General features: G+C 41.6%; 1 protein-coding gene across 1 annotated transcript; it reads left to right on the top strand.

Annotated features, from left to right (window-relative positions):
• Positions 1–27,361, top strand: anxa11a (annexin A11a). Its single transcript, XM_029640338.2, has 15 exons — positions 1–117; positions 14,720–14,982; positions 15,516–15,604; positions 16,078–16,293; positions 16,572–16,659; positions 19,634–19,728; positions 20,256–20,369; positions 20,569–20,659; positions 20,790–20,869; positions 22,598–22,654; positions 22,850–22,943; positions 23,964–24,059; positions 26,018–26,076; positions 26,315–26,437; positions 26,586–27,361. The coding sequence occupies exons 2-15, from the start codon at positions 14,730–14,732 to the stop codon at positions 26,643–26,645; spliced, it is 1,515 nt and encodes a 504-aa protein (XP_029496198.1). The 5' UTR covers positions 1–117; positions 14,720–14,729; the 3' UTR covers positions 26,646–27,361.
• The last annotated feature ends 294 nt before the right edge of the window (positions 27,362–27,655 follow it).

The raw sequence follows: 27,655 nt of genomic DNA on the forward strand, positions 1-27,655 counted from the left end.
TGAAGTAATTAGTGAGAGACTGAGTTGGAGTCCCACCCACCTTCGTTATATACATACAGAGGCTGAGCTTGAAAAATAGACCAGCGCGGGCAGGGAGAGACGTCTAGCAAACCAAAAGTAAGTGACAAACTAAATGCATTTTTTTGCCTAAATCGAAGCTTAACTAGCTATAATATATCAATCGTTTCCAGTAGCGATAGTGCATAATACATTTTTCGGGTTTTTGACACATTGCTTGGATACATTCATTTCTCTACTAGCGAGCCTTCTTGCGCGAAGGCTATACACAATATAACAAAATGTCTCATTGCAATGAGAATATGATCAAGTAGGCTAGGCCTATGGTTAGTTATAGAACTACTTGAAATTTATGTTTGAGGAATTTGCCTGACAACGACAGGCGGCTTCGGTAAATTTGCTTTTCTTCCGATTAGCTTCCCGATGCGGAAGCTTGACAATGTAGCAAAAGTACAACTTAAAGTGTAAAATGTATAGTTTCCCTGGCTACCTTCCGCCTAAAAAGTCGACCAAAAGTTTAGTGGTGTAATTTTTGCATGGTTTCGATATTTTGCTTTCGTCCTTCTCCTCACCCCAACCTGGGCTCGAACCAGGGTCCCTCTGCACACGTAGACAACAGTTACCCTTGAAGCATCGTTACCCATTGCCCAGGTAGGGGAGGGGAGAATAATGGTACATTGATGCTGTTGACCTGGATCACTGGTTGCTGCGGGAAGGGAGGGGGTCAAAAAGGGGGTGAATGTAACCGGTGTGAAATGGCTAGCTAGTTAGCGGGGTGCTTTTTAAAAATGTATTTTTAGTTTTTATTTCACCTTTATTTATTTAACCAGGTAGGCTAGTTGAGGACAAGTTCTCATTTGCAACTGCGACCTGACACAGACAACAACACAGAGTTACACATGGAGTAAACCATAAACAAGCCAATAATGCAATGACACAGTAGAAAAAATAAAGTCTATATACAGAGTGTGCAAAAGGCATGAGGAGGTAGGCAATAAATAGGCCATAGGAGCGAATAGTTACAATGTAGCAGATTAACACTGGAGTGATAAATGAGCAGATGATGATGTGCAAGTAGAGATACTGGTGTGCAAAAGAGCAGAAAAGTAAATAAAATAAAAACAGTATGGGGATGAGGTAGATTGGGTGGGCTATTTAAAGATGAACTATGTACAGCTGCAGCGATCGGTTAGCTGCTCAGATAATTGATGTTTAAAGTTGGTGAGGGAAATAAGTCTCCAACTTCAGCAATTTTTTGTTTCGTTTTTTGCAATTCGTTCCAGTCACTGGCAGCAGAGAACTGGAAGGAAAAATGCCCAAATGAGGTGTTGGCTTTGGGAATGATCAATGAGATATACCTGCTGGAACGTGTGCTACGGGTGGGTGTTGCCATCGTGACCAGTGAACTGAGATAAGGCGGAACTTTACCTAGCATAGACTTATAGATGACCTGGAGCCAGTGGGTCTGGCGACGAATATGTAGCGAGGGCCAGCCGACTAGAGCATACAGGTCGCAGTGGTGGGTGGTATAAGGTGATTTGGTAACAAAACGGATGGCACTGTGATAGACTGCATCCAGTTTGCTGAGTAGAGTGTTTGAAGCTATTTTGTAGATGACATCGCCGAAGTCGGGGAACGGTAGGATAGTCAGTTTTACTAGGGTAAGTTTGGCGGCGTGAGCGAAGGAGTCTTTGTTGCCTAATAGAAAGCCGTTTCTATATTTTATTTTTGATTGGAGATGTTTAATATGAGTCTGGAAGGAGAGTTTACAGTCTAGCCAGACACCTAGGTATTTATAGTTGTCCACATATTCTAGGTCGGAACCGTCCAGGGTGGTGATGTTAGTCGGGTGGGCGGGCAGCGAACTGTTGAAAAGCATGCATTTGGTTTTACTAGCGTTTAACCTCTAGTGACACCCCATCCTGTGAACGGGACCGTTGTCATCATCTGACACTAATTAGCATAACGTAACGGACATAAATCTTCCTAGAAAATCTTCCTATTCATGAAAATCACAAGTGAAATATATTGGAACACAGCTTAGCCTTTTGTTAATCACCCTGTCATCTCAGATTTTCAAAATATGCTTTACAGCCAAAGCTAGACAAGCATTTGTGTAAGTTTATCGATAGCCTAGCATAGCATTATGCCTTGCTAGCAGCAGGCAACCTTGTCACGAAAATCAGAAAAGCAATCAAATTAAATCGCTTACCTTTGATGAACTTCGGATGTTTTCACTCACGAGACTCCCAGGTAGATAGCCAAAGTTCATTTTTTTCCCAAAATATTATTTTTGTAAGCGAAATAGCTCAGTTTTTTCTTCACGTTTGGCTGAGAAAAATCGTCAGGACATTGCGGTCACGACAACGCCGAAAAATATTCCAAATTAGCTCCATAATATCGACAGAAACATGGCAAACGTTGTTTATAATCAATCCTCAATGTGTTTTTCAAATATCTATTCGATAATATATCAAACGGGACAATTGGTTTCTCCGTAGAAGCGATTGGAATAATGGCTACCTCTGTATTTTACGCGAGAATTTCTCTGGGAGCATCAGGTGACCACTTGCGCAATGAAGCCGCCTACGGGTATTCTTCAACATAAATGTGTAAAACTACGTCATAATGCTGTAGACACCTTGGGGAATATGTAGAAAGCGTAATCTGGTTGATAGGGCATTCACAGCTCAATAGGGACGCATCGGAATGCAGGGATTTCAAAAGATGAGTCACTTCCGGATTGGATTTTCCTCAGGCTTTCGCCTGCAATATCAGTTCTGTTATACTCACAGACAATATTTTTACAGTTTTGGAAACTTTAGTGTGTTTTCTATCCTAAGCTGTCAATTATATGCATATTCTAGCATCTTGTCCTGACAAAATATCCCGTTTAATTTGGGAACGTTATTTTTCCAAAAATGAAAATACTGCCCCCTAGTACCAAGAGCAGTTGGAGGCCACGGAAGGAGTGTTGTATGGCATTGAAGCTCGTTTGGAGGTTAGTTAGCACAGTCTCCAAGGAAGGGCCAGAAGTATACAGAATGGTGTTGTCTGTGTAGAGGTGGATCAGGGAATCGCCCGCAGCAATAGCGACATCATTGATATATACAGAGAAAAGAGTCGGCCCGAGAATTGAACCCTGTGGCACCCCCATAGAGACTGCCAGAGGTCCGGACAACAGGCCCTCCGATTTGACTCACTGAACTCTATCAGAGAAGTAGTTGGTGAACCAGGCGAGGCAATCATTTAAGAAACCAAGGCTGTTGAGTCTGCCAATAAGAAAGAATGTTGTGATTGACGGAGTCGAAAGCCTTAGCCAGGTCGATGAATACGGCTGCACAGTAATGTCTCATCGGTTATTTTCAAACTATCTATTTTTGTACCAGTTCAAGGCCTCAACTGTCAACAGTAACACCCATCATTTGTACTGTATTGAACTAGAGGTCGACCGATTATGATTTTTCAACGCAGATACCGAAACTGATTTATTGGAGGACCTAAAAAAGCCAATAGAGATTATTCTGCCAATTTATATATATATATATATATATATTTGTAATAAAGGACAATTACAACAATACTGAATGAACACTTATTTTAACATAATATAATACATAAATTAAATCAATTTAGTCTTAAATACATTTACATTTACATTTAAGTCATTTAGCAGACGCTCTTATCCAGAGCGACTTACAAATTGGTGCATTCACCTTATGACATCCAGTGGAACAGCCACTTTACAATAGTGAAACGTGCAATTTGGTTTAAATAATGCAAAAACAGTGTGGAGAAGAAAGTAAAAGTGCAATATGTGCCATGTAAGAAAGCTGAGAACATATGAAAGCTGGTGGTTCCTTTTTTAACATGAGTCTTCAATGTTCCTAGTTAATAAGTTTTAGGTTGTAGTTATTTTAGGAATTATAGGACTATTTATCTCTATACCATTTGTATTTCATATACCTTTGACTATTGGATGTTCTTATAAGTACTTTAGTATTGCCAGCCTAATCTCGGGAGTTGATAGGCTTGAAGTCATAAACAGCGCTGTGCATCCCAGCATTGCTAAGAGCGCTAAGAGCTGCTGTTTGAATGTCACGCCCTGACCTTAGAGATCCTTTATTCTCTATTTCGGTTAGGTCGGGGTGTGACTAGGGTGGGCATTCTAGTTTCTTTATTTCTAGGTTGGCTGGGTATGGTTCCCAATCAGAGGCTATCGTTGTCTCTGATTGGGGATCACATTTAGGCAGCCTTTTTCCACCTGTTTGTTGTGGGATCTTGTTTTTGCTTAGTTACCTGTGAGCACTGCATTTGCTGCACATTTCGTTTGCTGTTTACTGTTTTTGTGAGTTTCATCTGAATAAACATGTGGAACTCTACGTACGCTGCGCCTTGGTTCGTTAATTCTACAAACGAACGTGACATTGAATTAATGCTTACGAACCTGCTGCCTACCACCGCTCAGTCAGACTGCTCTATCAAATATCAAATCATAAACTTAATTAAAGTAAACACACAGAAATACGAGCCTTTGTTCTTTAATATGGTCAAATCCGGAAACTATCATTTCGAAAACAAAAACGTTTATTCTTTCAGTGAAATACAGAACCGTTCCATATTTTATAGAACGTGTGGAAACCCTAAGTCTAAATATTACTGTTACATTGCACAACCTTCAATGTTATGTCATAATTATGTAAAATTATGGCAAATTAATTAGTCTTTGTTAGGAATGAATGGCCTTTCTACAGTTCGCAACGAGCCAGGCAGCCCACACTCCTGCATATACCCTGACTCTGCCTGCACTGAACGCAAGAGAAGTGACACAATTTCCCTAGTTAATATTGCCTGCTAACATTATTTTATTTTAACTACATATGCGGGTTTAAAAAAAATATCCTTGTGAATTGATTTTAAGAAAGGTATTGATGTTTATGGTTAGGTACTTTATTGCAACGATTGTGCTTTTTTTGTGAATGCGCTTTTGTCAAATCATCAACTTGAAGTAGGCTGTGATTCGATGATAAATTAACAGGCAACGCTTTGATTATATGCAACGCAGAACAAGCTAGTTAACCAAGTAATATCATCAACCATGTGTAGTTAACTAGTGATTATGTTTATATTGATCGTTTTTTTTTATAAGATAAGTTTAATGCTAGCTATAAACTTTCCTTGGCTCCTTGCAGTCACATGGTCCTTTTGATGCTGCACCTGCATAACAGATGGTCAACCTGCCACGCAGTCTCCTCGGTGATTGCAATGTAATCGGCATCCAAAAAGGCAGATTTCCGATTGTTATGAAAACTTGAAATTGGCCCTAATTAATCGGTCAAACTCTATATTGAACATGAGGAATATGCCCACACACTTAAGCACAAGACCTACTCCCATTCGCCCAGCAAACATTTGTGTGCTTTACAGGGCCTTACACATATGGATCCCATATGGCTACTTATATTTATACACAGATCTGTATACATGTGTAACGTTACTTACATTTGATCAATAGAAAGGTGCCACATTTCATTCTAATGTAGCAGAGCGATTTGTGTTCCAGGTGGTAGCCTGTTTTTTAATTTAGGCTGTATTTGCCATTGATTTGTGGTTTGATTATTATACAGGATGTTAATAGCGTATGGGCTCTGGTGAGTATGCTGAACTTGTGTTCTGGTCCAATCCTTTGGTTTCTTATGTTGATGTCTTTGTGTCACAATTTCACTCCTGTATTACACTGTTGCTTGTTTACTTGAAATCTATAGGCCTCAGGCCACTGATAATGGAAAGAGAAATACATTTGTGTTGAAATTAGTATTAGTTGTAGATAGGTTAGATAGATGAGAAGCATGGTTGATTGCTTTAGCCTCTGGTGTTTGGACTTTGGCTTTCTCGCTTAGTTTCATTTTAGGCTGTTGTCTTAGACTTGTGTCCATACGGGAAACTCCTAGAAAAAATGGTTCTGTGATTGTTCACATAGGAGAACCATTTTTGTTCCTGGTAGAACCCTATTTTGGGTCCAAGTTGAACTCTTTTGGGTTTCATGTAGAACCCTCTGTGGAAACGGTTCTACATGGAACCCAAAAGGGGTTAATTAAAAGGTTCTCCTATGGGAACAGCCAAAGTACCCTTTTTGTTATAGATAGCACTTTTTTTCTAAGAAGTAGATTAAATGGGTGATGGTGTAATAACAGTTATGTAGTCCTTAAATCCATAAATATTATACTATAAAATTAGTTTGACACCCCTGCTGAACTTTGTACTGAATGTGCTTTTTATGTTGGCACACCTTGGGTCTAGTCAGTGACATGAAATAGAATGAATAGAGCTGACATGATTCCCTATTCTATCTGACAGACATAAATGTATGATGTAGAACAGATATGACTATCTGAACATTCTATAACTTTAAATCAAATCAAACGTATTTATAAAGCCCTTCGTACATCAGCTGATATCTCAAAGTGCTGTACAGAAACCCAGCCTAAAACCCCAAACAGCAAGCAATGCAGGTGTAGAAGCACGATGGTAGGAAAAACTCCATAGAAAGTCCAGAACCTAGGAAGAAATCTAGAGAGGAACCAGGCTATGAGGCGTGGCCAGTCCTCTTCTGGCTGTGCCGGTTGGAGATTATAACAGAACATGGCCAAGATGTTCAAATGTTCATAGATGACCAGTAGAGTCAAATAATAATAATCACAGTGGTTGTCGAGGGTGAAACAGGTCAGCACCTCAGGAGTAAATGTCAGTTGACTGACTTTACATCCTCCGGAGCAAGCCCTTGACCTAGAACTGTGTTCCTATTCAAATACAAAAAACAGTCTATCATTCTTTTTAGTGCCACTGAAATGCAAATGATGAGAAGGAATACTTCCATGGAACCATACAGTGGCAAGAAAAAGTATGTGAACCCTTTAGAAATACCTGGTCATACAATTTGATCTGATCTTCATCTAACAATAGACAAACACAGTCTGCTTAAACTAATAACACACAAACATTCATATGTTTTCATGTCTTTATTGAACACACCGTGTAAACAATCACATTGCAAAGTGGAACAAGTATGTGAACCCTTGGTTTTAATGATTGACCCTACTTTGGCAGCAATAACCTCAAGCAAACGTTTTTTGTAGTTTCAGATCAGACCTGCACAACAGTCAGGAGGAATTTTGGACCATCCACAAAACTGTTTCAGTTCAGCAATATTCTTGTGATGTCTGTTGTGAACCACTATCTTGAGGTCATGCCACAGCATCTCAATCGGGTTGAGGTCAGGACTCTGATTGGGCCACTCCAGAAGGCGTATTTTCTTCTGTTGAAGCCATTCTGTTGTTCATTTACTTCTGTGTTTTGGGTCATTGTCCTGTTGCATCACCCAACTTCTGTTGATCTTCAATTGGTGGACACATACGATAACATTCTCCTGCAAAATGTCTTGATAAACTTGGGAATTCATTTTTCTGTTGATGATAGCAAGCTGTCCAGGCCCTGAGGCAGCAAAGCAGCCCAAAACCATGATGCCCCTTTCACCATACTTTACAGTTGGGATGAGACTTTGATGTTGGTGTGCTGTGCCTTTTTTCTCCACACATTGTGTTGTGTGTTCCTTCCAAACAACTCAACTTTAGTTTCATCTGTCCACAGAATATTTTGCTAGTAGCGCTGTGGAACATCTAGATGTTATTTTGCAAACTTCAGGAGTGCAGCAATGTTTTTTTTTGGACAGCAGTGGCTTCTTTCGTGTTTTACATATCATAGACTCGTCAACAGAGATGTTAGCATGTTCCAGGGATTCCTGTAAGTCTTTAGCTGACACTAGGGTTCTTCTTAACTGTCACGCCCTGACCGTAGATTGCTTTGTATGTTTCTGTTTTTTGTTTGGTCAGGGTGTGATGTGGGTGGGTATTCTATGTTTGTATGTCTAGTTTTTGTATTTCTATGTTTTGGCCGGGTATGGTTCTCAATCAGGGACAGCTGTCTTTCGTTGTCTCTGAGAACCATACTTAAGTAGCCTGTTTTCCCACTGTTAGTTGTGGGTGGTTATTTTCTGTTTAGTGTTTGTTGCACCTGTCAGAACTGTTTCGGCTATTCGTTTTGTTATTTTGTATTCAGTGTTCAGTCAGAATAAATAATGTGAACACGTACCACGCTGCACCTTGGTCTTCACCTTCTTCTAATGAAAGTCGTTACTAAACCACCCACCTCCAAAGGACCAAGCAGCGTGGTAAGGAAGAGCAGCGCTATCTGGAGAAATGGACATTGGAGGAGATACTGGAAGGCAAGGGACCCTGGGCACAGGCTGGGGAGTATCGCCGTCCGCAGGAGGAACTGGAGGCAGCTAAGGCTGAGCGGCAACACTACGAGGAGTTAGCACGGCAGCGCAACAGGCACGAGAGGCAGCCCCAACATGTTTTGGGGGGGCACACGGGAGATTGGCAGAGTCAGGCGAGGGACCTGATCCAACTCCCCGTGCTTACTGGTAGCAGCGTGGCACTGGTCAGACACCGTGTTATGCGATGAAGAACACTGTGTTGTCAGTGCTCACTCATAGCCCGGAGGGCTATATGCCAGCCCTCCGCAAGTGCCATGCGAGAGTGGGCATCCAGCCAGGTCGGATTGTCCCAGCTCAGCGCGTTTGGCCTCCGGTGCGCCGTTTCGGTCCAGGGTATCCTGCGCCGGCTCTGCGTACTGTGTCTCCGGGCGTTGGGAGGGTGCAGGTCGCCCTATGCCTGCGTTCCACCCGTGCTGGGCGAATGTGGGCATTGAGCCTAAGGGAGAGGTGCGAGTGGTATGCACCAGATCTCCAGTGCTTCCCCACAGCCCGGTTCGACCTGTGCCTGCACTCTGGAGGGGCCGGGCTAAAGTGGTCATCAGCCTGGAGGAGTGGTGCCAAGGCTGCACTCCAGTGCTCCCCCACAGCCCGGTCCATCTGGTGCCTCCTCCACGCACCAGGCCTCCTGTAGGTCTCCCCTGTCTCTCCGTCTCCTCCCTCCGGGCTCTCCCTCCAGTCCGGAGCTGCCAGAGCCGCCCGTCAGTCCGGAGCTGCCAGAGCCGCCCGTCAGTCCGGAGCTGCCAGAGCCGCCCGTCAGTCCAGAGGCGCCCGTCAGTCCAGAGGCGCCACTCACTCCAAACTCGACCATCAGTCCAGTGGCGTCCTCAAGTCCAGGGTCGGCGGTGAGGGTTCCTGCTCCAGAGGCATTACTAAAGTGGGCCAGGCCAGAAGTGGAGCGGGGTCCACATCCCTCACCAGAACCGCCACCGCGGAGTAATGCCCACCCAGACCCTCCCCTATAGTTTCAGGTTTTGCAGCCGGAGTCCGCACCTTTGGGGGGGGGGGTACTGTCACGACCTGACCGTAGATTGCTTTGTATGTTTCTATTTTTTGTTTGGTCAGGGTGTGATGTGGGTGGGCATTCTATGTTTGTATGTCTAGGTTTTATATTTCTATGTTTTGGCCGGGTATGGTTCTCAATCAGGGACAGCTGTCTTTCGTTGTCTCTGATTGAGAACCATACTTAGGTAGCCTGTTTTCCCACTGTTAGTTGTGGGTGGTTATTTTCTGTTTAGTGTTTGTTGCACCTGTCAGAACTGTTTCGGCTATGCTTTTTGTATTCAGTTCTCAGTCAGAATAAATCATATGAACATGTACCACGCTGCACCTTGGTCTTCACCTTCTTCTAATGAAAGTCGTTACATTAACCTCATTGAGCATTCTGTGCTGTGCTCTTGCAGTCTTCTTTGCAGGACGGCCACTCTTAGGGAGAGTAGCAACAGTGCTGAACTTTCTCCATTTATAGACTATTTGTCTTACCGTGGACTGATGCTCATCAAGGCTTTTAGAGATACTTTTGTAACCCTTTCCAGCTTTATGCAAGTCAACAATTCTTAATATTGGGTCTTCTGAGATATATTTAGTTCGTGGCATGATTCACATCAGGCAATGCTTCTTGTGAATAGCAAACTCACATTTTATGAGGGTTTTTATAGGGCAGAGCAGCTCTAACCAAATCTCCAATCTCGTCTCAATGATTGTACTCCAGGTTAGCTGACTCCTGACTCCAATTATCTTTTGGAGAAGTCATTAGCCTAGAGGTTCACATACTTTTTCCAACCTACACTGTGAATGTTTAAATTATGTATTCAATATAATTTGTGTGTTAGTTTACGCAGACTGTGTTTTGTCAGTTGTTGTGACTTAAAATTAGATACGTTCTTCATCTATGACCAATTTATGCAGAAGTCCAAAGGGTTCTCATACTTTTTCTTGCCACTGTAGGTGTCTTGAGCAATGCAGAAAACACCCCACTTTCAAAATAGGGGTGCAAACGTATGTTCTGGCATTCCACATTTTTAACCAGAAAATAATCTTGATTCATTGGGTAATTTGTCATTTTCAATTATTAGCAATGTTTTGAGCTAGTCTGTATTAAAATAGATGCATTTTATATATGATATAACAATTAACAGATTGTATTTTCAACCACTCCCTGCTCAAGATTAATGGTTTTGCCCAATCAAAGTTTGCTTTGCTCCAGTGCACCACTGATTTGGTTCAGTGCAGTTAGAAATCACTAGATGCACCACTGGTGTTTAAATTGAAAAGGCAACTGCAAAATAAAATTATATATTTTGTTGTGCTGTTAAATTTGTATAATTGTTTCATGTCCTATGGTGTTGGTCCAATGGTGTTACATATCATTTGAACTGTGCACCAGGAGCAAATTCAAGGCGTTCACACTTTATCAGCCCAGGGCCAAGAGCCTCTTTAGCCCCGGCTAAAATCTCCCTTTGGCTAAGCGAGTGTTCACACTTGCACATTCTAAAGTGGGCTAGCACCAACCCAGGGTTAAATGGCCCAGCTCCGGAGCAGGGTTAGCACCGATTTATAGCCTCTGAAACACTGTGCCAAAATGGCCAGTTTGAATCAGGTTCAAGAACAATGCCTAGAATGCCAAAGTCACTTCATTTACATAGCAGGACGCACTACAGGCGTCACAAGCATTGCTATGTAAATTAAGTGACAGTGGAGCTTTTGTGATTGGACAGTAAGCATTCTGGCGATTGACAGATAGCAGGACGCACTACAGGCATTACAAGCATAGCTATCTGTCAATCGCCAGAATGCTTTACTGTCCAATCACAAAAGCTCCACTGTCACTTAATTTACATAGCAATGCTTGTGACGCCTGTAATGCGTTATGCAAATTGTTATGCAATGTTGGCTGCAAATCTATACTATTTCATCCTTCCATCTGTGGACAAAAAAAAAAAACTTTAATCTGTGCAAAAACATTGGTTGCTATGCAGCAGGCTGGCTAACGTCTTCTCACTTATCCAACTAAAGTTACAAACTCTACAGCTGGAAAGGCAGTAAACGCTCAATTTTTGTCCGTTTTCATAGGTTTTTATTTACATTTAATTTAATATATGATAATAGTGTTGCATGATTTCACCTGAATCAGAAAAGTTTCTCGTGCGGACACAGCATGCTCTGTGAAGTTACTGGGGCGAGATCGAATTTCAAAAGTGAAACATTGTTTCCGAGGTCAGACAGGCAGGGAGCAAGGTTTATACAGACCATCACTGTTGGAAATCAAATGCTAGGCTAGAAGCAATATGAAATGTAAGGCATAAACGCCAACGTTCTGTAAATTGCCTTGGAAATAATGGAGGACGCCCGTTCCGGAAAACAGCTGGTCAAACTAGAAACACGTGGAAGGATTTGACAGCACAGAGCCACTTGATGGACCAGAGACATTCATGTTCATCACTCACCACGTTAGGTTATCAATCGATGGTCTCTTCAAAAACAAATCAATATGTTTTTCTTCCTCGTTGGACCAGCGTTTACAATGTATATAATTTCAGCTTGTGTAGTTGTTGGTTTAGTTTTCTATAACGTTGTAGCAAGTAAGGTCTGCATGTATGTGTAGGCGCATATTGCGTCATGATTGCAAGGTGTCCCGATAACTTTTCCAACTGTCCCGTTGTCTGGTTTTAATGTCCATTATTGAATGCCCTTCTAGCCAATCAAAAACGAGTATTCAACAACGTTGTGGTATATTTAAAAAGTATAAAAGTGTCATTTTCCTCCACACGCGGTTTACAGGCATTTAACACCATATGGCATTTTTTTTGCCATCTATTTTCCCACTTCAATTGGTTAAATCACATTCGTAAAATGTTTTTATGCAGTTACAAAGGTAATGGCCCTGGCTGAGCCCCATATGCGAGCTCAGCAGTGCACCATGGCTGAATCACGGTTACAAATCAAATTGTATTCCTGCTTATGCTTTGTAGACAACAGGCGTGGACTAACAGTGAAATGCTTACTTTCGGACGTTACCAACAATGCAGGGACGAAAGAAATAGAGAAATTATAGAAAAGTAAAACACGTAATAATAGTTACACAATGAGTAGGCTAATGATAACTTGGCAATATACACTGAACAAAAATCAAAAGGCAACATGTAAAGTGTTGGTCCCATGTTTCATGAGCTGAAATAAAAGATCTCAGAAATGTCTCTCAAATTTTGTGCACAAATTTGTTTACATGTCTGTTATTGAGCATTTCTACTGGCATCCGCCAAACCCAGATTTGTCTGTCGGACTGCCAGATGGTAAAGCGTGATTCATCACTCCAGAGAACGTGTTTCCACTGCTCCAGAGTCCAATGGCAGCGAGCTTTACACCCCTCCAGCTGACTCTTGACATTGTGCATGGTGATTTTAGGCTTGTGTGCGGCTGCTCGGCCATGGCAACCCATTTTATGACGCTCCCGATGAACAGTTCTTGTGCTGATGTTGTTTCCAGAGTCTGTTTGGAACTCTGTAGTGAGTGTTGCAACTGAGGACAGATGCTTCAGCCCTCGACTGTCCCATTCTGTGAGCTTGTGTGGCCTGGAGACGAAAGAAATGCAGGCGAGGTGCTGGTTAGCGGAGTAAAACACTTGAAAAAGAAAAGGAGAGCCGCACACTCTAGGAGCTCAGATGCAATCAATGTATAACCGACGCTTCAACAACCAAGCTTATGTGGCCTACCACTTTGCAGCTGAGCTGTTGTTGCTCCTAGACGTTTCCACTTCATGATAACAGCACTTACAGTTGACTAGGGCAGCTCTAGCAGGGCACACATCCCCCAAACCCCCCCCCCCCCTTACAATTATCTGTAAGGTCCCTCAGTCGAGCAGTGAATTTCAAACACAGATTTAACCACAAAGATGAGGGAGGGTTTTCAATGCCTCTCAAAGAAAGGCACCTATTGGTAGATGGGTAAAAACAAAAAAAGCATATCCATTTGAGCATGAAGTTAATAATTACACTTTGGATGGTGTATCAATACACCCAGTCACTACAAAGATACAGGTGTCCATCCTAACTGAGTTGCTGGAGACGAAGGAATTTCAGGGATTTCACCAAGAGGCCAATTGTGACTTTAAAACAGTTGCAGAGTTCAATGGCTGTGATAGGAGAAAACTGAGGACAAATTAACAACATTGTAATTACTCAACAATACTAACCTAAATGACAGCGTGAAAAAAGGAAGCCTGTATAGAATAAAAATATACCAAAACACGGATCCTGTAATAAGGAACTAAAGTAAAACTGCAAAAAAACGTAGCAAAGAAATGTACTTTTAAGTCCTGAATACAAAGCATTGTTTGTGGCAAATCCAACAAAACGCATCACTGAGTAACACTCTTCTTATTTTCAAGCATGGTGGTGGCTGCATCATGTTATGGGGGATATGCTTGTCATCGGCAAGGACTAGGGAGTTTTTTTAGAATAAAAAGAAACGGAATAGAACTAAGCACAGGCAAAATCCTTCAGAAAAACCTTTTTGTCTGCTTTCCAACAGATACTGGGAGAGGATTTCACCTTTCAGCAGGACAATAACCTAAATCACAAGGCCAAATATTCACTGGAGTTGCTTACCAAGACATCATTGAATGTTCCTGAGTGACCTAGTTACAGCTTTGACTTAAAAGGCTTGAACATCTATGGCAAGACTTGAAAATGGCCATCTAGCAATGATTTACAACAAACTTCACAGAGTTTGAAGAATTAAAAAAATATATATATATGCAAATATTGTACAATCCAGGTGTGAAAATATCTTTGACTCGCAGCTGTAATTGCTGCCAAAGGTGATTCTAACATGTATTGACTCAGGGGTGTGAATACTTATGTAAATGAGAGATTTCTGTATTTCATTTTCAATAAATGTGCAGAAATGTCAAAAGTGTTTTCACTTTGTCATTATAGGGTATTGTCTGTAGATGGGTGAGAAAAAAATCTATTTTGAATTCTGGCTGTTACACAACAAAATGTGGAATAAGTTAAGGGGTATTAATGTGCCCCAAAAATATTATTTCTGTGTTTATTTTTTGTAAACTTCAGGAAAATACTTAGTGGCCAATTTCATGTATGTAGTTGTTCCATTTATACACAGTTACCCATAAATTGATCATGTTAAAAAATGAAACCATCAGCCAAGGAAATCACGATTCATTCCTGCTTAATGGGTCATCCTGAGGAATATAGCCATGTTTCTTCTCCCCAGCTAAACTTCATGGAGAGGGGAGTGGCCCACTGCATTTTCCTGTCATCATAACCTAACCCGGAACAGAAACTCCAAACAGAATGCATTTACACATAAAAAATAGGCCTTACATTTAGATATTTTTCCTTATTTCAGACCATAAACCATGAGTTATCCAGGATACCCCGCTCAAGCTGGTGGCTATCCCCCTCAGCCGGGCGCCTACCCACCCCAAGCTGGAGGCTATCCCCCTCAGCCAGGCGCCTACCCACCCCAAGCCGGAGGCTATCCACCCCAGGCAGGAGGTTACCCACCCCAGGCAGGTGGTTACCCCCCACAGGCTGGTGGTTACCCCCCTCAGGCAGGTGGCTATCCACCACAGCCTGGAGCTGGAGGGTACCCAGCCATACCCCCAGCAGGTAAGGCCTCAGGACAACAGATCATTATATGCCTAATATATGCACATGCAGCATGTTTTATATGTTTTATTCTCTAAACAACCTTCGCTGTGCTGAGAGACAACACTCACAGACCAACTTGTGACTGACATAGTACTCCCATTCTGTGTGCCCTGAGTATCACTCTGCTGACTAGAATTGGCAAGTGTGTTTATTGCTAGTCCTGGTGTTTCATTCCAAAGCCAATTTAATACGGACCCATTTCTTTACCTCTCTGCCCTAGCAGCAATACCAGATATTTGTTAACTTCTCTAGTATGAAGTTTAAGCACTTTCTATTTCAAATAGAATAATTATCCTCTGGTTTCTGGTAACCCCTGATTGAAGGATTTATTGATTGATTGATTAATCAATTACTTGATTGGTTGACTACAATCATATACAACCACAACATCAAAGCAAAACAGTCCAAACTTTTGTAAAACAGTAGTAATAGTACATAGTGATTTGCCATAAACAGTTTAGTGGCATGCCCATCTATGTCATCTGTTACAGATAGTTGGGGAGGTGGTGCTGGTTTCCCCGCCTTTGGTCTTGATAATCTGTCCAACCCTGGATTCAACGCAGGAAATCTCCCAGCCATGGTAAGTCTGGCATGAAAATACAGTACAACCCCCCCCCCCATCTATGTTGCAGCTTTCTTGTTAACCTTCCTAATAGTCTCTCTCGCGTGACTAAAATAATGTAGCTCATGTTTATTAGCTTAGATAGTGCTTCAAAAACATAATAATTTGTTGCAACCTTCTCTTTCACTGTTGTAATCCTTCAAAACTCCATGTTTTGTATACTTTATTTTATATTGTCTTTTATTTTCTCTTTATTAAAACAACAAAAGCAGATGTTTAATCAACATCTATAATACATAATTGATTATTTACAAAACAGCTTTGCTTGCAGATTAATTGAAACCAATCAGCTTCCTGCACATTTTATTGGATGCCCACTTCTGCTCCAATCACATGCCAACCTGATCTCCGCAGCCATGTTCACCTCTGGTGGATACCCCCACCCTGCCCCCCAGCCCCCTAACCAACAGCCCTATGATATGTACCCCCAGCCAGGAGGACAGATGCCCCAGCCTCAAGGCCCAGGCATGGCCTATCCAGGCCAGCCCATGCCTGGCTACCCACGGGCACCCTCACCCAACCCCTCCATGCCGGGTTACGGAGGAGGACCAGCGCCTAATCAGCCCATGCCAGTGTACCCTCAAGCCCCGTCGCCCAACCCGTCCATGCCTGGAGGTGGAGCCATTCCAGTCTCTCCTGCCATCAATGTAAGACACACTGGGAGGATTTAACCCTATTTTGACAATAGTCCTTCAAAATACCATTTTAGGACAGGCATACATCTGGTTAAGGGTCCATACTTTATCCAAGGGTTTAAACTTGAATACCTAAATGTTCTGCACTAATATTGATTGGGCTTCTATCGTTTTCTTATTCTTCTTGAGATGTCAATTATAAGAGATTTTGCCAGGAGTTTTACTGGCAAATAACACTGACAGTGTAAAGCAATCAGGTTTCATTATGGATTAATTCCCTTTTCTTTCAGAGAGGATTCAGGGGAAGCATCAAGGATTATCCGGGAGCAGACCCACTGAGAGATGTGGAGGTTCTGAGGAAAGCCATGAAGGGCTTTGGTGAGTTGGTTAAATAGACCCTGTCCAGAAACAACCCCTAGCCCCTTAAACTGGAGTCTCGTGAGTGAGTTAGACCCTGTCCAGAAACAACCCCTAACCTTTTATACATTGGTCCAGTGATTGAGTTATTTAGTGGCCAGCAATATTTGACATTTGTATATACAGTGTGTATGATATTATACCTCACATGCGACTCGTAATAAGACTAAGCAATTGGCCAATATTTTTTTTTATCTGACTCATAAAGATAATTAGCCATATGCAAAAGACTACAGTTAAACCATGTGCAATCGAGTATAATGCGTTTAGCTGACTAAGGAATGGTCATGGGAAGTGACTATCAAAGCAAGTATTATTTCATAACTGTAAAATGAATACAAGACATAAAGCTTAAGTTATAAGGTTATACTGACATTAACAAAGCATTATTGTAGGCACATACACTACCTGTCAAGTTTTAGAACACCTACTCATTCAAGGGTTTTTCTTTATTTTTACTATTTGCTACATTGTAGAATAATAGTGAAGACATCAACACTATGAAATAACACATATGGAATCATGTAGTAACTAAAACAGTGTTAAGAAAATCAAAATATATTTTATATTATAACATTTTTTGCCTTGATGACAGCTTTGCATAATCTTGGGATTCTCTCAACCAGCTTCACCTGGAATGCTTTTCCAACAGTCTTGAAGGAGTTCCCACATATGCTGAGTACTTGTTGGCTGCTTTTCCTTCACTCTGAGGTCCAACCCATCCCAAACCATCTACATTTGGTTGAGGTCAGGTGATTGTGGAGGTCAGGTCATCTGGTGCAGAACTCCATCACTCTCCTTCTTGGTAAAATAGCTCTAACACAGCCCACAGTGTGTTGGGTTATTGTCCTGTTGAAAAACAAATGATAGTCCCACTAAGCCCAAACCAGATTGGATGGCGTATAGCTGCAGAATGCTGTGGTAGCCATGCTGGTTAAGTGTGCCTTGAATTCTAAATTAATCACAGACAGTGTCACCAGAAAAGCACCCCCACACCATATCACCTCCTTCTTCATGCTTCACGGTGGGAAATACACATGCGGAGATCATCCGTTCAACCATACCGCGTCTCACAAAGACACGGCGGTTGGAACCAAAAATCTCCAATTTGGACTCCAGACCAAAGGACACATTTCCACCGGTCTAATGTCCATTGCTGGTATTTCTTGGCCCAAGCAAGTCTATTCTTCTTTTTGGTGTCCTTTTAGTAGTGGTTTCTTTGTAACAATTTGACCATGAAGGCCTGAGTCACGCAGTCTCCTCTGAACAGTTGATGTTGAGATGTCTGTTACTTGAACTCTGTGAAGCATTTATTTGGGCTGCAATTTCTGAGGCAGGTAACTCTAATGAAATTATACTCTGCAGCAGAGGTAACTCTGGGTCTTCCATTCCTGTGGAGGTCCTCATGAGAGACAGTTTCATCATAGCGCTTGATGGTTTATACGACTGCACTTGAAGGAACTTTCAAAGTTTTTTAAGTTTTCCGTAATTGACTGACGTTCGTGTTTCAAAGTAATGATGGACTGTAGTTTCTCTTTGCTTATTTGACCTGTTCTTGCCATAATATGGACTTGGTCTTTTATTATTACCAGGGCTATCTTCTGTATACCACCCCTACCTTGTCACAACACAACTGATTGTCTCAAACGCATTAAGAAGGAAAGAAATTCCACAAATTAACTTTAAGGAGGCACACCTGTTAATTGAAATGCATTCCAGGTGACTACCTCATGAAGCTGGTTGAGAGAATGCCAAGAGCGTGCAAAGCTGTCATCAAGGAAAAGGGTGGCTATTTGAAAAATCTCAAATATAAAATATATTTAGATTTGTTTAATACTTTCGGTTACTACATGATTCCATATGTGTTATTTCATAGTTTTGATGTCTTCACTAGTATTCTACAACGTAGAAAATATTAAAAAGAAATAAAGATTCTTGAATGAGTAGGTGTTCTAAAACTTTTGACCGGTAGTGTAGATTCTAAGGTTAACTTACAAGGCAAAGCATGGACAAAGAGATGCTTACTAGCCAGAGGCCTAGAAGCCGAGGAAATGAGAATTGATCATACAACCTTCCTCCATGGACTGGATACAGGATAAGAGACAGAACAAAGGCATTTAATTCCATTTATAACATCTGAAGGTGTATCCTTTCAACCCAGAACCAATCACCTTTGATCAATCAAACGATACAAAGTTTACAGTGTAACCTGACCACCAAGGCCCAATCTCCGCAGGGTGTCACAGCATTTAAATGGTTTTGTGGGGGATGAGACCAGTGTAAATATGACATAATTCCTGAGAGGACCATAAAACCTTTTTGCATATAGTAATTCAAATTTGTACAGATACAAGTAACCACAGAGATCATACATGCACATAGTTAGCATCAGAGTTATCCTCAGTGAACACGTTTCAGATATATACCAAACATGGATACTATAGTACTATTCAATCACATTCAATAGTCCGTCTTCTGAATACTGTAACAGAGAGAAACATTTTGGTGGAGGGGGGGTCTGACTAGTCCTTTGGCATTGTCTCCTGTCTTCCAACTCCAGGTGTCAGAGAGCACATGAATAAGGGCCGAGCATACATTAAGCCCTATCTAATCTTGGAACCAGAAACAAATATTACATGCGTAATGGCCAGATGTCACGAGAGAATAGGCCCTGTCCAGAAATAACCCCTTGTCAGTAACCTTATACAATACACACTTGTGTAGATCTGAAAGGAATGGATAGGTAAATTCAACACTAGCAATGACATTGCCTTCTATCATTGAGCCTAAATCTTTGAATTACTTAATTATGTATGAAGACCTGGTAATGATATTTGCTGAGCTATACTAGTAAAAAAAATGATGTTATAAACTCATGAAGGGAAATGGATGGGCAGTTTTGAATATGTGTTCTGACAGGGAACTTGTCCTACAGGTACTGATGAACAGGCCATCATAGACCTGCTAGGGAGTCGCTCAAACATACAGCGTGTTCCCATGCTCGCGGCCTTCAAAACTTCCTACGGAAAGGTAATACAGTTACATTTAAAAACGTGATACTTTATTTATCTAATTTGAGTTATTGTGGAAGAAATGAATATAATGAGTGTTACAGCATCATACAATGATCTGTATAAGTGAGGTTCAGGGAGGGTCAGAGGGTATATCTCAACAGCAGCTGATGGTTCTGCCAGTTAACAACGTAGCTGGGGGACTTGATTCCCTCAGACCCCATTATAGCAGTACCCGGAACACACATGGCACAGCAGTTGAACACAGATAGCATTAATGCTTGAAGTGGACTGAAGTAGGTCATGAAGCCACTCATTTTGGGTGCCGGTACGCTTTCTATATATTTTCCGTTACTTATCATATTTTACAGCCAATATTCTAAAAGAGGTGTCAGTACTCAAGCAGTACAGGAAATGACGGTGCCAATATTCAAGTTATAGAACAGTGAAAGTGCTTGTTCTCTGTACCACTGAGCACCAGCCCAACTCAATAATATCTTGGTTAGCATTGAATTATACCAAGCTTGTATCCCCTTGCCTTCCTAGGATCTGGTTAAGGATCTGAAGTCAGAACTGTCAGGGAACTTTGAGAAGCTGGTGCTGGCCATGTTGAAGACCCCAGCCCAGCTTGATGCATATGAACTCAAAGATGCCATTAAGGTTTGTGAAAGGGTTTTTATAATCACTGACATGGATACTCTCTCTTAGCGTGTGTGTGTGTTTGCGTTCATACGTGCAAACAAGTGGAATGTTTTTGTTTTGTGTTTGACACAACTAGCTAAACTAGTTTAACGAACAGAGAAATAGTCATATTCATGTCGTAAACCTACCAACTGTTCTCTACTGTATGTTCTGATAGGGTGCAGGGACAGACGAGGCTTGTCTGATAGAGATCCTGTCCTCTCGCTCCAACGCAGAGATCAGAGAGATCAACATGGTCTACAAGACAGGTAAGTTCCTCAGGTAGACACACACTACAGGAACGACAGATAGCGTTGAGGAAAAAAACCTTTGAAATAAATATGAGAAGTGTACTGCTCTGTACTGTGCTGTGTAAGAAAGCTGTGTGTGTTATTTCAGAGAATAAGAAGTCACTGGAAGATGCCATCAGTGGGGACACCTCAGGACACTTCCGTAGACTCCTCATCTCTCTGGCCCAGGTACAGCCTATGGCCCATAGATGTAGAATAATGTATACATTAGAAATACATATACATAGGAATAGATACAGTACATACAGTTGAAGCCGGAGGTTTACATACACCTTAGTCAAATACCTTTAAACTCAGTTTTTCACAATTCCTTACATTGAATCCTAGTAAAAAATGCCCTGTCTAAGGTCAGTTAGGATCACCACTTTATTTTAAGAATGTGAAATGTCAGAATAATAGTAGAGAGAGTTATTTATTTCAGCTTTTATTTCTTTCATCACATTCCCAGTGGGTCAGAAGTTTACATACACTTAATTAGTATTTGGTAGCATTGCCTTTAAATTGTTTCACTTGGGTCAAACGTTTCAGGTACCCTTCCACACGCTTCCCACAATAAGTTGGGTGAATTTTGGCCCATTCCCCCTGACAGAGCTGGTGTAACTAACTCCTAGCTCGCACACGCTTTTTCAGTTCTGTCCACACATTTTCTACAGGATTGAGGTCAGGGCTTTGTGATGGCCACTCCAATACCTTGACTTTGTTGTCCTTAATCCATTTTGCCACAACTTTGGAAGTATGCTTGGGGTCATTGTCCATTTGGAAGACCCATTGCGACCAAGCTTTAACTTCCTGATTGATGTCTTGAGATGTTGCTTGAATATATCCACAAAATAGTCCTCCCTCATGATGCCATCTATTTTGTGAAGTGCACCAGTCCCTCCTGCAGCAAAGCACCCCCACAACATGATGCTGCCACCCCCGTGCTTCACGGTTGGGATGGTGTTCTTCGGCTTGCAAGCTTCCCCTTTTTCCTGCAAACATAACCATGGTCATAATGGCCAAACAGTTCTATTTTTGTTTCATCAGACCGGAGGACATTTCTCCAAAAAGTACAATCTTTGTCCCAGTGTGCAGTTGCAAACTGTAGTCTGGCTTTTTTCATGGTGGTTTTTCAGCAGTGGCTTCTTCCTTGCTGAGCGGCCTTTCAGGTTATGTCGATATAGGGCTCGTTTTACTGTGGATATAGATACTTTTGTACCTGTTTCCTCAAGCATCTTCACAAGGTCCTTTGCTGTTGTTCTGGGATTGATTTGCACTTTTCACACCAAGGTACGTTGATCTCTAGGGGACAGAACGTGTCTCCTTCCTGAGTGGTATGACGGCTGCGTGGTCCCATGGTGTTTATACTTGCGAACTATTGTTTGTACAGATGAACGTGGTACCTTCAGGCGTTTGGACATTGCTCCCAATGATGAACCAGACTTGTGGTTGAAAAAAAAATGAGTTTTACATTTGTGCAGTTTTGTAACACATTTCATACAATTATACTCTTTGTGCCATGGGGCAGAGATATCTTTTTGAAGTTTTAAAGCAAATTTCCTGCAATTCTACACATTTTGCCATGACTTATGCCATGTTAGTGATATCTGAGTGAGAGTGACTAACAAAATCAATGGCCCTGCGTGCCCTGTCAGTATTCACCCATTAACACTACAAGGTGTAGATAACTGGCTGGACTAATTTACTAACCTACTTGTTAGCTGACAGGGTTAATTGAGTGACTGTCAGTGACTGAAAAAACAAGAGAAAACCTGCTAATGCACAACCAAATGTCTAACTTGCACTTGTATTCTACCATTCTAACTCTCAACAGTTCCAGTCGGGGTCCCTAAGCGATCGCTTATGTTGCCTATGCCTGCAGCTGGCCCTGATTATGTGTTGTGTTTGTGCTCTCAGGGTAATCGAGATGAAAGAGAGACAGTGGACATCTCTGTAGCCAAACAAGATGCCCAGGTAAATTGCCATTTCTTATCTATAATGAACCTTGTGACGTCTAATCTACAGACTGTATTGTGTCTTCAACATACTTAGGGACAGGTGTTTTTCATTAAATTTGAGCTGGAAAAACTCAGGACCCTACACGGCATACTTTAAATCTCTACCTACTCATTGAAAGATGTCTGTGTGTATTGTGTGCCCTCTGTCCAGGCCCTGTATGCTGCTGGAGAGAACAAGGTGGGAACAGATGAGTCCAAGTTCAATGCCATCCTGTGCGCCAGGAGCAAACCCCACCTCAGAGCAGGTAACTACAGGGGAGAGGAATGGTACTGTAAGAAGTCAAATATCAATTAAATGTACACTCACTTGCCAGTTTATTAGGTACACCACCCATTCACGAATATGGTTCACTCCTTCAGGCGGTGAGTAACGTGGCTTGCTATATAAAGCAAGCAGGCAGACAGGCATCGAAGCATTCAGTTACTGTTATAATCTACGGTAGAATGGGCATAACTAGTGACCTAAAGGACTTTGATCGTAGTATGGTCTTCAGTGTCAGGCGCACCGGTTCCAGTATCTCAGAAACGGCTGCCCTCCTGGGCTTTTCACGCACAAGAGTGTCTAGGGTTGACAGAGAACTATGCGACAAACAAAAAACATCCAGTCGGCTGCGGTCCTGTGGGCGAAAACAGCTTGTTGATGAGAAGTCGAAGGAGAATGGCAAGAATCGTGCAAGCTAGCATGCTGGCCACAAACATGCAAACAACGCCGCAGCACAACAGTGGTGTGCAGAACGCACAACTCGTTAAACCCTGTCACGGATGGGCTATTGCAGCAGACGACCACACTGGGTTCCTATCAGCTACAAAAAGCAGCTCAAGTGGGCACGCGATCACCAACACTGGACAATTAAGGAGTGAAAAAATATTGCCTGGTGTGACAAATCCCAGTTCCTGTTGCATCATGCTGATGGCCGAGTCAGGATTTGGCGTAAGCAGCATGAGTCCATGGACACATCCTGCCTGGTATCAACGGTACAGTCTGGTGGTGTAATGGTGTGGGGAATATTTTCCTGGCACACGTTAGGTCCCTTGATACCAATTGAGCAACGTTTGAACGCCACACCTTGTAGAATCCATGCCTCGAGGAATTCTGGCTGTTCAGGAGGCAAAAGGGGTCTGACCCGATACTAGATGGCCACTGAGTGTATATGAAATATCAGTCCTCTGGTGCTGTCCGCTCATCTTGATTCATAGCTTTTGCCACTACCTTATCCGTGTGTGTGTGTGTGTGTGTGTGCCTGTGTGTGCGTGCATATGTGCAGTGTTCCATGAGTATCAGCAGATGTGTGGCAGAGACCTAGAGAAGAGCATCGACAGAGAAATGTCTGGAGACCTGGAGAGTGGAATGGTGGCCGTGGGTAAGAGGACACCTTTTGGTTAACACACACCCATTCAGGTCACACCTACACGTCTCTACGCAAACACATACTAACACTCTATGTCACACCACTAACAACACACACACACAGAGTGAAATACCCAGATGTATGTGTAGGGGATTACCAAAAAAAACCTTGAACAATGGTTCCACCCAATTCCCTGCTGGGAATTTCTTTTTAAGCTGAATGTGTTATGTTATGGGATTTATATGAATAATGACTAAATGATGTATACATTTAACGTAGAACTATAACTAAACAGTAGAATACTACCCTGTCACTGTATGAATGTATGAATCCTATTATAATCAAAACACTGAATATAATGTGTGTAGTTTTAGTCAAGAATTAGAACGAGGACTTTCTGTTCCTTGTTAGAACGAATGGAGCTATCGCCAGACCGGCTGGAATACTGTGTTCCTTACAGGACATTCTGTCCCCACCCAGAAAGGGGAGAGACCTTGGGCTTGTAGTAGATTGTTTAACAGGTGACAGACAATGTGAAAAGGCTTGTCAACTATATTGCCATTGTATCTGAGAGGAGGGACATTTATGATGAAATGTGAGGTATATAAACCAATGTACATGGTATTATGAGCAGAGCTCTCGATAAGCACTATTGGCTAAGTTGACTGATCTCTGTCCGTTTCATTTAAATAAGAACCTTACATATTCTTAGAAACAGACAGAGTGTGTTAATTGCATTGGAAAATGAGCATGAGAACAAAATTCTCTTGACAGTTAACACCCATAGCTTACTCATTCTTACTGTGAAAATATGTTATAGAAGATGCTATAACAATATGTGAGTTGTCACACTGTTGCTGTCTGAATGAGTAATTGTTGTTGTTATTTTCCTTCACTTGGCCAACGTTGCTCCGGTTAATGGTACAGTAACATGCTTTTAGATTATTTTGACTGGGTGACATCGTTGTTATTATCTGACTTTGTATCAAGAGATGCTCACTCTCTATACACACTTCATAGTAATGATGTGTTGCTTGCTTGTTCCATTATGCATGATGTTTGTCCGTACAGAAGTCATGTTGATGTGATGTTTAAAAATGTATTTCACGCTTCTGACTGTGTTTATCAAACTACATTCATATATTTTCATATACACTGAGTATACAAAACATTATGAACTCTTTGCATGACATAGACTGACCAGGTGAAAGCTATGATCCCTTATTGATGTCACCTGTTAAATCCACTTCAATCAGTGTAGATGAAGGGGAGGAGACAGTTTAAAGAAGGATTTTTAAGTGTTGAGACAATTGAGACATGGATTGTGTATGTGTGCCATTCAGAGGGTGAATGTCCAAGATAGAAAATGTAAGGGCTTTTGAAAGGGGTATGGTAGTCGGTGCCAGGCACATCAATTTGTGTCAAGAACTGCAACACTGCTGGGTTTTTCACACTTAACAGTTTCCCGTGTGTATCAAGAATAGTCCACCACCCAAAGGCCATCCAACCAACTTGACACAACTGTTGGAAACATTGGTGTCAACATGGGCCAGCAGCCCTGTGGAACACTTTCGACACCTTGTAGAGTCCATGCCCTGACGAATTGAGACTGTTCTGCGGGCAATATTTGTTATGTTTTGTACACTCAGGGTATTTTCAAGTTCTGGTTTCAGATATGACTTGACAATCTTTTCAGTTTTATCCCTTCATATCATTTTTAACCGTTAGTTTTGTTTGTTTCTGAGAGTTTCCTTCAACACACAGTATCAGTCACCTTGTCTCAAGTCTGTTTGTGCTCTTGCAAACTCAATAGCTTTCATTTTCAAGCTAAACATTTGGCATGACAATGACTGACTAGGAGTTGGCATTGTATCACAAACAGACTGGGCCATGTTATCAGTCCCTCCCTCCGAAAACTAGCGCCCGCCTACTAAGGTTAATTCTAACCCTCTGCTCTCTCTGTGTTCCAGTCAAGTGTATTAAGAACACACCCGCATACTTTGCTGAGAGACTTTACAAGGCCATGAAGGTAAGACACGCCCCGTTTCTGTCTGTATGTCTGTCTGTCTGGACTGATTACAACATACTGTACATACAGCACAGAACAACAAAACTGTCCACGACTGATAAGTGAACACTATTTACACTCACTACATTTTCACTTTACCAGTCCCAATGATATTGCATTGTTATTACAGTAATTGCTTCTGATAACTGTACTCTTTAAATAAGTGTGTGTGTGTGTGTGCATGTGCGTGTTTTCTCAGGGGGCCGGGACCAAGGACAAAACCCTGATTCGGATAATGGTGACCCGTTCTGAGGTGGACATGTTGGATATCCGTCAGGAATACGTCAAGACATATGGCAAGTCGCTCTACACAGACATCTCTGTAAGTATCTCTCCTCATCACTACACAAATTCCAACACACATACACACACCAGTACCTTCAATAATGCTACTGCTATAGAGCAAGTTAGGCATTCTAGTATGATGTTCTGGACTAGTTTGTTGATGTGTTTGTTGTTGTCTATGACAGGGAGACACTTCAGGGGACTATAAGAAACTGCTGTTAAAGCTGTGTGGAGGGAGCGACTAGAGGAACCATGTCAGCTTTCTTTACAGGATGTCCCCCACACTATATCTCCAATGTTTACATATATACCCATTTACTGACTAGCCTATAATAGTATATATATATATATATATATATATATATATATATATATTCCTATCTATCTATGCATGCACCACAGTCAGCAATACTGCATGCCATGCCATCCATTTTCTTCATTGCAACTTTTAGCATATGTTATGATATGAGAACCTCCAATCATAAAAGCTGTTCCTTTTCTATATTTTGTATGAGCAAGAAAGTATATGTTTTTCCATAAGTGTAATATCAGTGCTGGATATTATAACTTAGTCAGGGTAAAAATGCCCTAAAGGTGCAACGTGCAACTTTGATTAGAATTGGAATTTAAATCAATATATATTTTATTTTTTCAAGCCTGTGCCAATATTATGCATATCTAATTGTAAATGTTAACTAAGTAGTAATTGGTTTAGTTGAAATGTTTAATACATGACTCTGAAGTCAGAATACTTAGCAGCTAAAGTACCAAAGTGTTCGGTTTATATTTGTGTTTATATTGTGTGTGTACACTGTCATTGTGTTTTTTTGTCTGCTGTTTGCTACAATCTCTTTGAGCATATCTGTCAATCGAACTTCTAACTAAAATCTCATTGCATCACATTTCAGTAACGGTGCTCTGATTTTAATATTACATCTGAAAATAAATGTTGAGAAACACCGCTGTTCTTTCCCCTACTGATGATTTCATCCATGCTAATGTTGTTGTTGCATTATACTGTGTTTTAGTCTTGAGGCAAGGAAGAGCACTAATTCCTCTTTCTGACCCCAGGCCCCTGACACTTTCAACAAATGGCTGATGTTCTTGGCCTGTTATTTGTGGAGTCAGTGAGCAAAGGAGAAAACCGTGCCAGTTGCAATGACCTTTATTTGAAAGCAGTCACAGCAATATGATTTCGTAGACAAGTCGTTTTTATTTTTTTATTTCACCTTTATTTAGCCAGGTAGGCAAGTTG

Source organism: Oncorhynchus nerka, linkage group LG28, assembly GCF_034236695.1.
Source record: "Oncorhynchus nerka isolate Pitt River linkage group LG28, Oner_Uvic_2.0, whole genome shotgun sequence".
Lineage (NCBI taxonomy): Eukaryota > Metazoa > Chordata > Actinopteri > Salmoniformes > Salmonidae > Oncorhynchus > Oncorhynchus nerka.

What these genes read in the sequence shown, in the direction of transcription:
- anxa11a (XM_029640338.2), top strand. Translation starts at nt 14,730, where the DNA reads ATGAGTTATCCAGGATACCCCGCTCAAGCTGGTGGCTATCCCCCTCAG. An exon ending in CCCAGCCATACCCCCAGCAG is followed by an intron (nt 14,983 to 15,515) that starts GTAAGGCCTCAG and finishes CATCTGTTACAG; the next exon opens with ATAGTTGGGGAGGTGGTGCT. An exon ending in CAGTCTCTCCTGCCATCAAT is followed by an intron (nt 16,294 to 16,571) that starts GTAAGACACACT and finishes CTTTTCTTTCAG; the next exon opens with AGAGGATTCAGGGGAAGCAT.